Source organism: Pongo abelii, chromosome 2 (assembly GCF_028885655.2).
Source record: "Pongo abelii isolate AG06213 chromosome 2, NHGRI_mPonAbe1-v2.0_pri, whole genome shotgun sequence".
In the NCBI taxonomy this organism is placed as follows: Eukaryota; Metazoa; Chordata; class Mammalia; order Primates; family Hominidae; genus Pongo; species Pongo abelii.
Genome location: NC_085928.1, coordinates 13,553,294 through 13,571,636, shown reverse-complemented (window position 1 = coordinate 13,571,636; position 18,343 = coordinate 13,553,294). Strand labels below are relative to the sequence as shown.

The window sequence follows — 18,343 nt, the reverse complement described above, 5'->3', positions numbered from 1 at the left end:
CAGAGTTTAATATTGCCACTTACTTTCAACATTTACATTGAGATGGTAATGAATATCTTATTCAAACTTATCAATTGGTATGCCTGGCACAAGCTGAATAGGTTTTTTTTAAAAAAAATGTTCTTAGCTTTCTCCCCCTAAATTATTAAATCCTGTGGAGCCGATGTAGGATTTGCCATCTGGAAGCATGCTGGAATCTAGGACAGTTGCCTTTAAATGCTGATCTATGGACTGGATGTGTGGGAATTACCCAGGAAGCATTTCTAAACAATGCATTTGCTCAGATAGTAACCCCAGAAGGCAATGTACAACCAGGTGTGGGACCACTAACTAGAGTTTTCCAAGAGTGTTCCTTGAGACAAAGTCTGATACTCTCCCCAAAGTGCTGCACGCACAAAGAAGTTTGAGAAGCACTGCATATTGTATTTACTTCAGAGGTTTATAGTGTAACTCAACATATTATAGGATTTTGGAAGTTCTTCAGCAAAAAAACCAGCTTAGCCCAACATTTCCCAAACAAGGTGACCTTGAAATCTAATTGTTACATAATAACCAATCAAGATTTTCCCAGGATATGGTTTAGGAGAAAGTAACCTGCTGCAAATTTTTCAGCAAGGGCTTGGTAGGGAGTTCTCCCTAAATGTAAGTCTTCAGGAGTGGGGAAGAGGGTCAGATGTGTGTTTATCAAAGAGAATATGAGTTTATTAAAGATTGAGAAGCACTGATCATGAAGAACTACTGTTTATTTAGTGTCTACTGTGTGCCAGGTACTGGGTTGGGTTCTTTTTACCTGTGGATTTATTAAATCCTTACAAGCACCCCCACAAAGTTGTTTTATTATTATTATTATTGTTATTATTATTATTTGACTTAGAGTTTCACTCTTGTTGCCCAGGCTGGAGTGCAATGGTGCGATCTCGGCTCACTGCAACCCTCCGCCTCCCGGGTTCGAGCGATTCTCCTGCCTCAGCCTCCTGAGTAGCTGGGCTTACAGGCACCCGCCACCACACCTGGCTAATTTTTTGTATTTTTAATAGAGACGGGGTTTCATCATGTTGGCTAGGCTTGAACTCCTGACCTCAGGTGATCTGCCTGCCTCAGCAAAGTTGTTATTTAAAGATGAGGGGGATGAAGCTTTGGAAGACCCTTTCACAACTGTGACCAAGTGTGAATGCTGATTCTTTAACTTGTGCTCAGTCGTGGGAGGGGAAGAAAGTCAGACCTGGGGGTAGGTAGATGGGCGAGCTAGTGGTAACTGCTGTTAAAACCTTCATTTTCCAGCACTTTGGGAGGCTGAGGCAGGCGGATCACGAGGTCAGGAGATCAAGACCATCCTGGCTAACACGGTGAAACCCCGTCTTTACTAAGAGAAACACAAAAAAATTAGCCAGGCGTGGTGGCAGGCGCTTGTAGTCCCAGCTACTCGGGAGGCTGAGGCAGGAGAATGGCGTGAACCCGGAAGGCAGAGCTTGCAGTGAGCAGAGATTGCGCCACTGCACTCCAACCTGGGCGACAGAGCAAGACTCCGTCTCAAAAAAAAAAAAAAGAAAAACAGCCTTCATTTTACAGAAAGGCGTTCCTCATGCAAATTATATGCTGTGCATTTAATTCTGGTTATAGTATTTTTGTTTCCTGAGGATTTTCAAGTTGTGCATCTTCCCATAGGTTTTTGGTAGCTGCTATCACAAAAGTCAGGGTATTGCTCTATTGAAATTGATCAGATTTTAAATAAAATTGCCAGCACTGTCTTTCTCTCTATCAATGATCAATTCTTTAGACATAATTATCATTGTTTACTTCAAATTAAAGTGACTAGGCCAACTGTCCTTGGGTCATAAGTCAAGGAATGGTTCTCCCTGAGTCATCATGGGTATCCTTGCCACTTCTGAAACAATAAAACAATTTTATATCCTGTGTGGAATGTCCTGATCCAGGCTGTTTTACCGTTTCTTTGACTACTTTTAAGGGGGAAGGGCCCAGGCTGGGCACGGCGGCTCATGCCTGTAATCCCAGCACTTTGGGAGGCCAAGGCAAGAGGATTGCTTGAGCACAGGAGTTTGAGACCAGCCTGGGCAACATGGCAAGACCTCGTCTCTATTATTATAAAAAATTGTTTTTAATTTTAAATTAAAATGTGTATGTGTGTGTATATGTATGTGTGTGTGTGTGTGTGTGTGTGTGTGTGTACCTGTGTGTGTGTATATATATGATGATGAGGTAGATTGATTCTTTTCTCAACAAAAAAGTACATTTCCCTTTGGGTCTTAAACTAAATTTGATCCTCAATTATAACATTATATAGCACTTTTTAAAATTTGCACTTTAATGGTCATATAAAGTACATATCAGTTTAAATGTGTCATTTGTAGTTCTTTCAAAGGTAGCAACAAATATGACACTTTATTGACTTTGAGCACTACATATTTGCATTTCTGAAGCCCAAATATCATTATAATTACTCTTTGATTCAGGTCAGAATACTCTAAAATCACATACGTAAGAACACACTGGGTACAGCTAGGAGTCCCCCAGATTTTTTTTAAATGGTTTTTTTCTTATTACTAAAGCAATGCTCATTTATTGTAGAAAAAATCAAATTACAGATGGACAAAGAAGTCATCTGTTATCCCATCAATTATTGTTAGCATTTTGGCTTTCCAAATAGGACTTGCCAAACATCTTTAATTGCACATATATATTTTTAAGCTCCAAACAATGTCATTCTATGTCACTGAAGGAGGAACACATACAACACATATATGAAATCCATAACCACTTGTAATTAATTATACTGCCAAAATGTGTGGACAATAGAAGCTAGGTAAAGTTAGTCAAATAACATTTTTCCCTCTATTGTGCAGGTAAGTAGTAGAGTAATGCAGAATCACTTTATATCGTGTATCTTTTAATTCAATTTTTGAAGGTAATGCATTCTCACAGTTTTAAAATCAAAATTAGATAGAAAAGCAAACATTGAGAAGTATCACCCACCACTGTCTTCTATTCTGTTCCTTCACCTGCTTCCCTGTGGTAATGTCTTTTCTTAGTTTCTTGGGTTGGAAATAAGAATATGTAATTCCTACTGAGACAAAAAATTGCATATTCTACATATTCTTCTGTACATTTTTCCACTTAGCTTCTCCTAGAGCTCTTCCATATGAAAACATAGAGAGCTATGTCTTTTTTTCATAGCTGCATAGTATATATTTCTGTGGATGTACCATAGTTTAAATGCTTTGTTCTTTACAGACCATCTTTTGCTTGTATAAACAGTGTCACAGTTAATACTCATGTATATACATCATCTTATATGTGTAGAAATACCTATGGGAAAATTTACAGAATTCAAATTTCAGAGTCAAAAGATAAGCACATTCATGATTTAATCGGTACTGTCAAATTGTTCCTTGTAAAGATCATAGCATTTCCACTTCTGTCAGTATGTGTCCCCAAAGCCTCATAATCACTTTTTATTTGAAAAATATTTTGTTTTTTACAGCAAATACCATTCTAATAATGCATGCTGGCTTGTTAGAATTTATATCCTATGAACCCAAACCAATGATTTAATACATTATTTTGAAGTCAGTGTAATTATTTCTTTATTATTTATTAACGTGGAAAGGAGCCATGGCACAGATATCCATGCTGGCGGATAATAATTGTAATTCAATTCAGCTTTGGAATATATTGTGACTTTTTACCCGTTAAATTTTCTTTCCTAATGGTGTCTGTATTATAAAACATTGTTTAATACATAGTTTTTAGTACAAATTGGCTACTGGTGGAAGACAGAGGCCAAAAATTAGAAAGAGGCCAGCGTAGGCTGAATTTTTTTCACTTTATCTCTGGGATAGCGATATTTTATTTTGTTTCTTTGAAATATCTATATTATTTAAAATACTTATGATGTGCTTAGATTACTTGTGTAAAAAAGTAGATTCTTACTTGCTGATAAAAAGTCCAACACAAATAAAATATTTTATTATTTATTTTCACTTCTAGAAGTGTTCACCCCGAGAGAAATAATATTATTTTAAGTAGCACTAATTAATCAATTAACATACATTTTAATGAAATTAGTTCCAACATTAAAAACTGCACCTCACCATCTATCACTTAGACAGTAGAGAAGCCATGTATAAATAATTGAGAAGTTATGGTTGTGCTGGCCTCTATGCAATCCTGTGGGGGGTCAGCTGCACAGAGGTATCTGATTCAGTCTTTTTCTCCTCTTGCAGCATCTTCCTCAAAGAGCTGGAGAAGTACGAGCAACTGCCTGAGGATGTGGGACACTGCTTTGTTACCTGGGTAACCAACCTGAAATCCTTCTCCCACTGCCCATACGCATGGCACTACTCTTCAGTGCCTGACCTAAGGACTGGGGTCACTGCCAGTCTCACACAGGACCAGGGGCTACTGAGAGGGACCATGAGTAGGTCTAAGAGAAGCGTTGGGAAAAGTTCTTAGACATCAAGATTAAGCTCCATCTTAAGCTGTCTAAGAACTTTCTAAAATTGTGAGGTTGGAAGAGTGGAACAAGATTACCACCCCTGGCAGAGGAAATGCATCAGCTCAGTTCATTAGCTATTATTACAGGATATGGATTAGGGAATTAGAACTTTAAGAAGCCACCTAACCATTTAAAAATTTTTTTTATCTTTAATTTTGTGGATACATGGTAGGTGTATATAATTTATGGGGTAGACAAAATATTTTGATACAGGCGTGCAGTGTGAAATAAGCACATCATGGAGAATGGGTGGAGTGTCTGTCTCCTCAAGCATGTATCCTTTGAGTTCCATCTAACCATTGGTTACATTTTCTTCTTTAATAGAGAAAAACAAATTTTTTGGGTATTCATCCTAATCTGACCCACAAGATGAGTGCCTGGTCATCCTCCTTCATGCTATTATCATGGGCCAAGTAAAGGGGCTGAATATACCAGGTTCTAATTATATAAACTGAAACATTAGTCTTCATTGGCTCTCTACTCTGCATTATTCTGAACTGAGGCTCATGTACAATATATGAATGCAAACATCTCCAGGGAAGTCCACTTAGAACACTGAGTGCAAACATGGAAATCCTCCCCCAGGGTCAAGCATTCTACTATTTAATAATTACCTGATAATAACTTCCACCCATAAGGGGCTAATTGCCTTTCAAAGTGTCTTCATGATTCAGAGAGTTTATGTTCTCAACAGCACTATGTGGTAGACAGCACTATGTTTATGTTTTAGATTTTAAAGATGGGAAAATTTCAGATAAGATAGGAGGTTGACTAGTTCATTGACATGTAATAAATATCACAGCCAGTCCCACAACTCAAGACCTGATTCTCAGACAAGCTTTTTTTCATGAAATCTTAATATTTGCTTCCAAGCACTCGTTTCTTCAGAAAGTCTTAGCTACCGTCTTATTTTGTTCTAATACATTTTCTACCTCTAAATAGATGAGCCAATGCAAAGCTCATATTAATCCTGATAAATAATTTATGATCCCTTGCACAGCCAACATAGAGAATGACAAGATTGACCATTAAGTAAAGGGTTTTTTTTTTTTTTGCATCTTCTTTCATGAAATTTGTGGATTCCCTTTACAATCAGTCATGAGAATGATTTATCATCATCTCCTAGGGATGATGAATAACCTCCTAGGTAGTACATAGTCCCAAAAACTGGTTTCAGAAAATTTTTTGATTGGATAAAATATTCACTTTTTGCCAAGAATTATCCCAAGGTGACTTTCTTAAGTCTCATAATCTTAATATATGAGTGTAATGCAGAAATGAAGGGCAGAAGAAGTTGTTTGTAATGTACTGAAATGCAGTGGTCAAGACCAAGAAGCCTAAAGTCAGATACTCTGCTTAGTTAAGTGACTTTGAATTCCCACAGTTAGCAGGTAGCAGAGCCCTGTGGGAATTCAAAGTCACTTAACCAATCTGTGCCACAGTTTTCTCATCTGCAAACTGGGGATAATAACAGAACTCACTGTATAGAGGTCTCATGAGGACCAAATGAGTTAATACATGTAAAGCTCTTAGAACAATGCTAGCATAAACAAAACCTGCTGTAATAAACACATATTTGGGCTGCTGTCTCAGAAGAGGATGCCAACACAAAGTTCCAAAGGCACTGAGATGGGTAGCATTTCACCAAATAAGAGAAGTATTTGGTGGCCAAAATACACTTACCTTTCCCAGTAACACTAATCCAGAGAGTCTTCAGAGTCTTGAATTTTCACCCAGCCGTGAGGTTCTTGGCTTGAAGTAACAATCTGGTTAGGAACCATTGTTTAGCCTCTGCCCCAGGGGGTCACTCTGCTTTCTTTTTCCCTGTCATTGCTCTGGGAAGTTGGGGATGGCATAGTTGCTTGCCATGCCCCTCCACCTTTCTCCAGTGGAGACATTTAAAGTACAAGCAGATCTACCTCTGAGACAATACTTTATCTTCATTATTTGTTTTTGTATTCAGAGCAAATGCTGTCCTTTTTCAAGATGGGGAGCACAATTGTAGATAATCCAAAAAAGAGTAAAATCTGTAAATAAGTTCTGTCCAACTTCAGAATATATCAGGATATATATGTTGCTTTTTCTGATTCTTTCTAGCACAAACTATTATTAAAAGGAGCTCAGTTTCAGAAGCTTTCTCCACATGCTGACAGGAGAAAGACATCCCAATGTCTGTTAGGGGACCAAGGGGGCTGGATGAGCATAGAACATTTGCCATAGAAAATCTAGACACTGGCATCTGAGGGTTTTAACTGTACAGCCCTTGCTGGGTCCTTCAGCATGCTGGACAGAAGGGAACAACTAATGAATGCTTATCTATTATTATCTTTGTTCTTTTTAGGCAGACAAATTTCAGATGTATGTCACCTACTGTAAAAACAAGCCTGATTCCAACCAGCTTATCCTGGAGCATGCGGGCACCTTCTTTGATGTAAGCTGTGGTTTTCCATTCTTGAGCAGCTGATGAGCAGGTGGAAATGCTTCTCTGCTTTGCACAATGGATGTTTAGCTATCCTTTTTTCCTAATTTTTCTTTACTGACCACTCTAAACCTTAAGCATGGAAAAAAAGCAAAAACAGTATATGTCTGTATTTTGTTTTATTTCATCCTATCTTGACCAATGTGATTTTGGACGAGGCAAATTTGTCTCCATGCCTCCACACCAAACCTAGGAAGTCATAAAGCACATGTTTAGAGGAGGCCCACTATGATGCAGTTGTTGATTAATATATTTCACTTCTGCTTCATATACAGCTCTCACAAATGTAGTGTTTCCAAAAGTGTGATCCTTGGACCTCAGTCCACGTCTATTAAATCAGAATCTCTCAGGGGGAGCCCAACAACCTGAGTTTTTTAAGGAGGCCTCTGGGTAATGAAGTCCACTCAAGTTTGAGAATCACTTCTCTAATGCAATTGTTTCAACTTTGGCTACACATTGGAATCACCTGGGGAGCTTTGAAAAAACAACCTGATACCTGAATCCCATGCCTGAGGTTCTGCTATGATTGGCCTGACTGTGGCCTGACCATTGGGATATTTTAAAGTTTCTGGTGAGAGTGATGTGCAGCCAGGGCTGAACACCTCTGCTATAATAGAAGTCAGGAGAAGAGTGAGGCTGATGTGCCTTGTCAGATCTTTTGGTTTGGAATGATGACACAATCCTGTTGGCGAATGGTGGGATCTGTTTAGTGCTGGTTCCCAAAGAGAGTGACCTATTGGCTTTACAGTAAGCAAAATCAAAGGGGTCCCTGCAGGATTCAAAGGATGAATAAGAGGGAAAGATGAAATTGGGGAAAAAGAAAGTTTAGTGAGAGGCAGACTATAGCAGTGATGGCCATTTTGGCAGTCATATCAGAAGTGACAGAAACTAGAAACTCAGCCCTTTTTAAAGGTTATCTGTCTATCTGCCTACCTGTTTTCATTTTTTTCATAAATATTTGGATGTCTACTGTATGCAAGATAGTGGGCTAGGCCCCGTGGAGAATATAAAGACATTTAAACATGGTTCTTGTACTCAAGTGTGCAAAAGAAACCTTCCTTGAGCATCTTTCTAGCCTGGCACTGCCTCAACAGAAATGATCCTACAAATGTCTTGTTGCTCAGTAAAGAAATGACACTTGAAGGAAGCCAGATGAGGAAAAACGCACATGATTTTTTTAATGGAGCATTAATATGGAAATGGCTCTATGTATCCCACACTAGAATATCTGGGGTAAGATTTGGTACCACAGAACACCCCAAGAAAAGTACTCCTCTCACCTGATATTATTGGGTATCATATTGAATGCCCTCTGCCACCATTACCTCTGATTGAGAATCTTTTTCCCTTAGGATGCTTCTGTTGATTATTCATGAACAATATCCAGAAGGGTCTTTTTGAAGTTTTAAATGCATTGTGTCCTGTCTTCCACTTAGCACTTTTCTGACATATATGTCCTGTGCTCTGAGCATGCCTCAAACTCTTCTGCTTCCTATCTTTGCTCACACCACTCTCTCTGCCTAGGATAGATTGTGTCCCCTCCACACAACACAGACACACAAACACACACACCCTTCTCTCTCTGTCTTCAAAATTCTTCCTATCCATTAAAGGTCACATGCTGCTTCCTGCATGAATCCTTTCCTTTGTACTTTGTATCTTTGTTATAGCATTTCTAATGATTTGCCTTTTGGCAGGTGAACAATGCACCTTTCTGTTACTCACATCTCCCTCCACTGTGAGATCCTTGAGACCTTATGCCTGATTCATATTTGTCACATCTCAGTGCCTGGCACGAGACTGTATTTTCCCTTAGTACTACATACCTCGCATCCCCATTTCTAGCCAATTTCTAGGCTTTGATAAGTCAGATATGTCCTCAAATTTCCCACCCTATACCCCATTTCCAACATAGTGCCTAGTGAGCTTCTACATTAGTTGGAGAGACTGATAGAAGCCAGAAAACCAGTCCAGTAGGAGTTCTTCAGGTCTGCCCTGGAAGTGGGGACAGAAGACAGTAAACTCTCCGGATTGCTTTCAAAACTTTCCAAAAGGCATAATCTTTGTGGCTTATTTTCATTCCATCAGAAGAGTTTCCCTAACTTCTACACTTAGGAACCATCTGCTTTAGACCCTCGTTCTATAAATGAGATAAACCCTTAATAAAGGCAGTCACCTAATATCCATTACTATAAAGGGAACACAGAGAATTAAAGTCCTAGAAAGGCTTACACATTCACACGTTCCAGATTTTTTTTTTTTTTTTTTTTTTTTGTTGTTGTTGTTGTTGAGACGGAGTCTCGCTCTGTTGCCCAGACTGGAGTGCAGTGGCGCGATCTCGGCTCACTGCAAGCTCCGCCTCCTGGGTTCATGCCATTCTCCCGCCTCAGCCTCCCGAGTAGCTGGGACTACAGGCACCCGCTACCATGCCCGGCTAATTTTTTGTATTTCTAGTAGAGACAGGGTTTCACCGTGTTAGCCAGGATGGTCTTGATCTCCTGACCTCGTGATCCACCCACCTCGGCCTCCCAAAGTGCTGGGACTACAGGCGTGAGCCACCGCGCACGGCCGATCCAGAATGTTTGACCCTAAATGTGAGAACAGCATGGGTGTGATGTCTAAGCTTGGTTTGACTGATGTAGGTCCCTCCCTCTCTGCTCCACATGCAGCCTTCCTCAAGCTGGGCTTTTCATCAGAGAGGGAAGAGTGTCAAAGGTGCATTGTTGCTTGTGCTTTCTTGCCAAAGCTCCCAGATAAACTCACAAGGTTCAGTTGCCTGAAGAGAGTCAAGCTGCAGCTGTTTTGCCCATCATCCTCAAACAAGTCTTGTAACTACACACCTCTGGGAAAGAGGCAAATGGTGACAAAATTACTACTTTCTGGGATAGAAATCATTTCTGATAGGCAATGGAATAATTTTTAAAATTATTATTATCTCTCCTCCACCCTTCTTCATAGCCCCATAACAAGTCCTATCTAGTCCATCTTTAAAATATTTCTTTTATTCTTCCCAGTGCTTTATTCTCACTAATTCTAGCTTAGGGCATGCCCTACGTTGCATACCTGGACCTATTTTAAAATAACAGCTTTATTGAGAGATGATTTCAGATATCACATATTTCGCCCATTTAAAGTATGAATTCAGTGTTTTTGTGTGTGTGCTCACACATATGTGCAACCATCGCTACAGTCAATTTTAGGGTGCTTTTATCACCTCACAAAGCAACCCTATATCCTTTAGCCATCACCCCCCAGCTCTCCACCACAAACCCCAACCCACAAGCAACCAATGATCTACTTTTTGTCTCTACAGATAGATCTGCCTTGCCCGGACATTTCATAAAAATTGAGTCATAATACATGGGCTTCTGTGACTGGCTTCTTTCACTTAGCATAATGTTTTCAGAGTTCATCTGTGTTGTTTCATGCATCAGAACTTCATTTCTTTTTATGTCCAAATAATATTCCATTGCATGAATATTCTACATTTTGTTTTTCTATTTATTGATTCATGGATATTTGGGTTTTTCATGCATAGATATATATTTTTTATTTCTCTTGAGTATATACCTAGAACTTGAATTGCTGGATCATGTGGTAACTTCAGATCTACACACCCGGGCTTTTGCAATAGCCTCATAACTTGTCTTTCTGTCTCTATTTCTCCAAGATTTACCCCCGTGTTGCTATTAGATATATATTACTCTTTCTGAAGCATTACTTTCATCATGTGATTTTTCTCTCTTTTGTTGTTTTTTTTGTTTGTTTGTTTTGAGACAGGGTCTCTCTCTGTCATCCAGGCTGAATGCAGTGGTGTGATCATAGCTCACTGCAGCCTTGACCTCCTGGGCTCAAGTAATCCTCCCACCTCAGCCTCCCAAGTAGCTGGGACTACAGGCATGTGCCACCATACCCAGCTAATTTTTGTATTTTTTGTAGAGATGGGATCTGGCCATGTTGCCCAGGCTGGTCTTGAACTACTGGATGCAAGTGATCCTCCCACCTCAGCCTCCCAAAGTGCTGGGATTACAGGCGTAAGCCACCATGCCCCGCCTTTTTTTTCTCTTTAAGATCTGTGATGCTTTACCATTGAAAAACTTACCATCATATCCTAACTCTTTTCTAACTCAAACCCATCAATGACCCAACCTTGCATATCTAACTGTATTTTTCACTTCTTATAGAAGGTGGGTGTGCATCCTCTGTACCATTCAGTCGTGGTCCTCATCATCATCTAAACACACAATGATTATTTCTGCCGATACATTTTGTGTTTGATGTAAGTGAGTGTCATTCCTCCAACCTTTTACTTAACCCACCCACCCCTGCCCACCTCACCTCTTAGCCCCAGGCGAGGTTGAGGCCTTATCTCTACTAACCACCTGGCCACCTCCAACCCCAGTAATCTCTCAATTTTTATTGGCTGTACTATTTCCTCTATTGTCCTTTGTTGATCTGTAGTTCATGTGCATTGAGTATTCTCATCTAGACTGTAAGCTTTTTGAGGGCAGGGACAAAAATGTACCTTTCTCTGACCCTTATAACCCCTAGACTTTGGGGAATAGAAAATCATTTTGGAGGTAGGATAGAGAGTAGATTAAAAGGAGAGACTAGAAGCACAAACAGCAGTTGGAGGCCATGGCGCTAGCCTGGGAATGAGTGATGAGGGTGATGTCCCTGGAAATGGAAAGGAAAGATTTGTCACCAGGGATAACAGAGGAGAAATGATTAAAATTGACTCCATGGTTTCTAGCTTAGGAGACCTGAAGAATGAAGGAGGTGCTATTTATCACAATGAAACATTTATAAGAAATAAAGTCATGACCCTAAGTTGGGATGTGTTAAATTTAAAGAGAAGGATGATATTAATAAAGGAGATATATCCTTGTGCTATTTTAAGGAGACTGAGGGCAGGGAAACACTCCTCAGGAGCCATCAGAATAGAAGTCAGAGCCTCATTCTCTGCCTTCCCTGTACTCTCATCTCCCCTTTTTGGAACTGATTTCCTTTTACTCCTACTTCATCTCTCCTTACCCTCCGCTCTGTTATTTACCTTATTGCTCTCTTTTCTACTGTTCTTTTTCTCCATTTTTGCTCAATTTCTATTTGTTTCACACACCTGCTTCTTTCCCTAGGGAATCCTTCTCCCTTTTTACTCTCTCTCCTATTTTCTCTCTATGTGCATCTTGGTCTCTTTTGTTTCTCTTTTTACTCCCCTCTCCCCATCAAAGAACATGTTCTCATACTTGTCTACCTTTTTCTTTTTCTTCCTCTCTTCTGACCTCTGCCTCTCTCCTCTCAGAGTTCACACACATGCACACACCCCTCTGTGTCTAATTGCGCATTGTTCTCATCCCTGCAGGAGATACAGCAGCGGCATGGTCTGGCCAACTCCATCTCTTCCTACCTAATTAAGCCTGTCCAAAGGATCACCAAATATCAACTGCTCCTGAAGGTACCTCCCCTCCCCTCTACATCTCCTTCCACTGCCTACTGCCTGGGGCAAGGGAGTCCCAGCTTTGGCCCCTAAGGATGGGAATGCTTCCACCTGAAGACCTTTCTTCTACCTAGAGCAGAACTTCAGCCCACACTGGCATTGCTGTCCTATCCCATGGAAATCCAGATGCCTATTTTAAGGCAGAAGGGGGAGAAAAGGGAGCAGGAATAAGTTGTGACTATTTTCTCATCTACCTACCACTGCACAACTTTTAGCAATTGTCTTCTCAGGCACTGACTGGCTCTTAGAGGCTTTCTTGTCCCTCCTTACAGAAGCAGATTCCTCCTGGTTGCCCCTGCTTTTGATGAAATCAAGAGTCAGAGTCTTGCCAGGCACAGTGGCTCATGCCTATAATGCCAGCACTTTGGGAGGCTGAGGTGGGCAGATCATTTGGGCCCAGGAGTTTGAGACCAGCCTGGCCAACATGGCAAAACTCCATCTCTACTAAAAATACAAAAAATTAGCCAGGCGTGGTGGTGTGCACCTGTAATCCCAGTTATTTGGGAGGCTGAGGCAAGAGAATCACTTGAACCCAGGAGGCAGAGGTTGCAGTGATCCGAGATCGTGTCACTGAACTCCAGCCTGGGTGACAGAGTGAGAGACAGTCTCAAAAAAATAAGAATAATAATTAATAAATAAATGAAAGGTCAGAGTCCTAAGGGCAGTGCCAGTTTACATGGGTAGTCGAGGCCAGGGTGGCACCTACCATTGTCTGTGTTTGTCAAGACAATGAGGATTTTGAGGGAAAATAGTCAAAGGGTACATATTAAAACACAAGGGTATTCTTATATCTGTAGGTTCTCGCATGTTAGGGGTTCTTCTGGAGCCAATCAAGAGATTTAGATTTTCCTTCAATATCTTTTCTTTAAAAGTTAAATAACCAAATATGCAAAACACTAAGTAATTTGGGTTTACCCTTCTCATATAAGAATGCATTGATACATTGAAAATAATGTCATTTCCACAGAAAGCCTGGGGAATTGACACAAGTAGTTAAATAACCCCCATCTATATTAATTTCTAAAGTTTAGGGGTAGAGTTTTCCCTCATTCGAAATATCCTGCTAGTTGCTCCTTTAATGGAAAGATAAAGGGATAGTAGGGGACATGTTATAAGTACATTGTGTAATTTCAGAGAAAATCTGATGTAATTCAGCTCATGTTTAGAAATGCCTGCAAAAACTTGCATAATCTCATTTCACTGAACCTGAAAACCAGTCTAATTTTAAATCCACCATTCTAGTCACACTGGAGTGAGTCCACCATTCCCAGCCCATGGAATCTCCCTGGCTTAGCACTTGGGGTTCCATGATATGAGAGGCGTGGGGGCAGCAGTGCAGTGAAGGTGCAGGAGCCTGTGCCCTGGTAGGGTTTTCTGTCCTCTGAGTCAGAGTGGGGCCGTGCCACATCATTTCCCTTCAGCCTCATCCCTGCAATTCTTCTCCTTCCTCATCTCCAAGAAGAGGCTACAGGCATCTGCTTCCAGGACTCCAGCCATCCAACCCTGCAGAAATGGCTTAAAGTGTTACAACTGGACATCACACCCTCAGCCTTTCCTGAGGACTAGTGTGAGAAAAAACTGTGCAGCCACCCCAGCTGTCCTGACAGAACTGCTTTCCCTTCTTTGTTTTTTGAAATTTCTTATATGGAGACTCACAAGAAATTCTTGTGAGATCTCAGGACAGGGGTGTAGGGAATCCTCTCTCCTGAAAAATGGGTATACTTTCTATCTTTAAATGACAGATGCTTAGGCCATTCTTTACCTGTGGCTATTAGAAAGTTAGCATTGAATTTTGTGGTTGCTTACAGTAGAATCTCCTTAGCCCAGATTATGTGTATAATCATCTTCTTCTTTCCTATCCCACTTAATGCTTGGCCTTTTAAAATTATTTTTCATGATCAGGCATGGTGGCTCATGCCTGTAATCCCAGCACTTTGGGAGGCCAAGGCAGGTGGATTGCTTGAGGTCAAGAGTTAAAGACCAGCCTGGCCAGCATGGCGAAACCCCGTCTCTACAAAAAATTAGCTGGGCATGGTGGCATATGCCTGTAATCCCAGCTACTGAGGAGGCTGAGGCATGAGAATTGCTTGAGCCTTGGAGGCAGAGGCTGCAGTGAGCCAATATCATGCCACTGCACTACACCTTGGGCAACAGGGCGAGACTCTATCTCAAAAAAAATAAATGAATAAAATAAAAAATAAAATTATTTTTCTTGTGCTAATAGACTTTAAAAAATTGATTTTTATGGTTTTGAATGTATGTTTCCCACCCAAAGGTTGTTCAGGAATTGGTGGGGTTGTGAATTTAAAAAGGAAAAACGAAAGGAAAGAAAGACAAACCAATGCTGACTCAACTATCCACACTGCCAGTGTCTTAAATCAAGATGAAGTTCTAAAAGAAATATAGCTTTTTACCTCTCCCTTTAACCCTGTAAGGTGTAAGCCCCCTAGGATGAATTATGTGGCATAGACAAGGGAGGGAAGTTGAGGATGGAATAGGCTTGTGTTTTGCTGTAGGCAGTTGAAGGGATGGGCTCTGGACCTTTGTTCTGGAATTGAGTGTTTTAAGAAGAAGTGCCTATAGAGGTAGCTAAGAAGTGGGAAAATAAAGTGGCAGGAATTTGATTGTGAGGAAGTCATAACATTATTATTATTTTTTTAAGAAAATAGGCTGGGCACAGTGGCTCACGCCTATAATCCCAGCATTTTGGGTGTCCAAGGCAGGTGGATCACTTGAGGTCAGGAGTTTGAGACCAGCCTGACCAATATGGTGAAACTCCGTCTCTACTGAAAATATAAAAATTACCCAGGCATGGTGGCTTGTACCTGTAGTCCCAGCTACTTGGGAGGCTGAGACAGGAGAATTGCTTGAACCCAGGAGGTGGAGGTTGCGTGAGCTGAGATCACGCCACTGCACTCCAGCCTGGGTGACAGAGGGAGACTCTGTCTCAAAAAAAAGAAGAAGATAGTTTTGGTCTTTTTTAAATGTGCTGGTGGCAGAGTGCCTGCTGAGTAAGAGAAAAACAGTTTGCTGAGCTTTTACTATAAATAAATAATATGGAATTTATTTTCATAAAGTCAGTTTTATTTCAAATAAATGTATATTTAATTATCAGTATCCTCTGGGTTCATCACTTTAGGTATGGCGTGAAAGTAGAAACTTTATGTCAGAGTGCTCAATATTCTTCAGGTAAATCTGCTGTGGCTTTACAAAAGGATCCTAAATTAAATGTGGAGCCTTCTCCTCATCCTAGAGTATAGCAAGGATCAGGGAAAATTTATTGGCCCAGCTGGTAGATTGGTAGACTTGCTAAATTGTTTTGGGCAGGGGGGGATTAAACTAATTCGTGTTTTCTGTCACAAACTGAAACATATTTCTTGTTTTTTCTGTTATGTTTTGCCTCAGGATTTTTTTTTGATGATTTATGAAAATAAGATTGAGAAGGTTAAAATAAGGAAAGGGGTGGGAGAATCTGAGAACTTTAGGTTGGCAGAAGTAAATACCACTTTCTGAACAAGGATGACATTATACTGACTGGAACCAAGGGCAGAGCTGAGCACTGATCACTTCTCCCTCCCAAACATGTGCTCTAGGGGGCGCACCTCTTCTTTGGACACTCAAAGCTCCCTTATTCCTATGGGAATGTATCCAAGATAACAATAAGGATTGGATTTTTAGATCAAACTCTCACTAATTAGATATCTTACCAAGTATAAAGCTTGACTAAAAATTTCAAGGATACAAGTAATTCCAAGGCAGAGGTGAAACGGGAAAGAGCCAGGACCACCAGTGCAGCTCCAAGACTTTCTTGCAGCCAGGACGTGCTGCAGCCAGATTGATCTACAAGGTCTGTAAATTATGTACGCCACATTGTATCACTTGCCCTGAAGAGAGCCAATTGGTCATGAAAGATATTCCCTTTTTACTTAGATAGTTGCATAGCTTATGTGACACCTTCCAGAGAGCCATGCCTCTAAAGCCACAGATTCTAGGATTGTTTACCATAAGAAGCCCTAGACAGACCAGATTTATTCTATTAAAAGCATTTCCTAGATAAGTCCTCTCTTGCTAGCAAGTACCATTAGGTTATTTGTCAAGAGGTCTGTCATTAACGTGTTTACAAGATTTGATCTGGTGAGCTTCTTTATTTCTGGGAAAGGCACCTCCGCTCAACATGCATCCCCTGCCCCCTCGAGGAGAGAGTATGGTTTGCAGATCTGTTGCTTAACCATTCCCTTCTCAGTGTCAAAGTGAGCAAGATACAGTGACCCTGATAGGAAAAATGAAAAGCCAACATCCTTCTAGTTTGGGCAAAAATCATTCCAAGTGGTCTTATGATTCTCAAGATAGTTGGAAATGATCTTTTCTCCACTAACCAGATACTATATATCTTTTATGGGGATGGTGATGACTGAGTCTCCAATGAGGAAATACAAAAGAAAGGACACACTCCCCAGCTCCCCAAGAGGTAAAAGAAAGAGGGTATTGCCCCTGGAAGCCTCAATGGGGGACAGAATATAGGAGAGACAGGGTTGATGTGGTGGATAAAGTGCCAGACTTGGATTCAGGAGACCTGGATTCCAGCCCCTGCATAGCCTCCACTGAGTTATATAACCTGAGGAAAATCACTTCATCTCTCTTAATCGCACTTACCTCATCTGACAATGAAATAGCCTAGAAGCCCATCTATTGGCCCCAGATTAGGAACTCTTGATCCATATGATCTAAAAATATTTTATGACTCTGGGATGTCATAAGCCTATTAAGTCTCCAACCTCAGGTTGTTCCCAGTAGGATGGAAGTCAGCATTCAGGCTGTAGGGGCTTGTAAATAAAAGTGGTGTCAGCAGTAAGCATGCAGGGATACATGGGTGCTGCATAGCACACTCTTTATCTTCCCTTTATCCTCCTCATTCTTCTCTTTATTCTCTTTATTGGGTTATACAATACTGCACCTCTGTTCATATGCTTTGCCAGAGTAGTCCCTTCTCTAAGAGGGCAGAGAATGCCTCAGTTGCTGACTTACAGGTCAAGCCATTTGGGAGTTGGGTTGGATTGAGTTAGTTTGGGCTAGATTGGGCTGAGAATGCTCAGTGTGGGAGAAAAATAGTGGTTGAATTCTTGGAGATAACCCCTTTTACCCCACCTCACTTTCTTTATAGCTCAGAGGGAACCATTACAGAGAGCGAAGCTGGTCTATAATTTCCTTGCTGGGTTAGGTGGTGGGAGGAAGCTGGGGGAGATGGCCCTAATTGTGTCCGGACTTTTTTTTCCCCAGGAACTTTTAACTTGCTGTGAAGAAGGGAAAGGAGAGCTCAAGGATGGCCTGGAGGTGATGCTCAGTGTCCCAAAGAAAGCCAATGATGCCATGCATGTCAGCATGCTGGAAGGTAGCTGTCCTCCCAGCACTGGGGAAGCCTCCTCTCTTCCTTGACACGGGGGAGCTTGCATCATGGGAGGGAAGTGGCATGAAGTTAGACAAGGTGCAAGGCTGGAGGAGAGAAGAAATGACAAGTAGTTACATAGGCCCTTGCCATGTGAGAGGGGCTCCACAAGGACCAACTTGGCTAGCACCCTGCTTCTAGGAAGGACCAAGGCCTAAGCCACTGGAGGTTATTGGACATGTTGCTGCCCATGAGATAGTCCAGGACAGGCCATCATCCTCACTCTTGGTGTGCTAGAGCCTCCGACCTACAGCAGTCTTGTTAGTCTGCATAGCATCTGCATTACATTGCCTTAGTAATCACAATGAATAGAAATCCTGATCACATAAACACACACAGACACACATACACACAAAACATACCGTCTTCAGCCTTATGCTCTTTTTTTGTTATTATGGTAAAATATACATA

At 41.0% G+C, this 18,343-nt stretch overlaps 1 protein-coding gene across 20 annotated transcripts in view; it reads left to right on the top strand.

The window, feature by feature from the left end:
* KALRN (kalirin RhoGEF kinase) overlaps nt 1-18,343 on the top strand; it is a 687,608-nt gene that overhangs the window by 434,408 nt on the left and 234,857 nt on the right. For all 20 annotated transcript variants that reach the window (XM_054551360.2, XM_054551365.2, XM_054551362.2 and 17 more), the window contains exons 26-29: nt 4,242-4,311; nt 6,855-6,944; nt 12,355-12,447; nt 17,767-17,878. In XM_054551360.2, the coding sequence (XP_054407335.2) occupies nt 4,242-4,311; nt 6,855-6,944; nt 12,355-12,447; nt 17,767-17,878 (365 nt within the window). The remainder of the gene's footprint in view (nt 1-4,241; nt 4,312-6,854; nt 6,945-12,354; nt 12,448-17,766; nt 17,879-18,343) is intronic.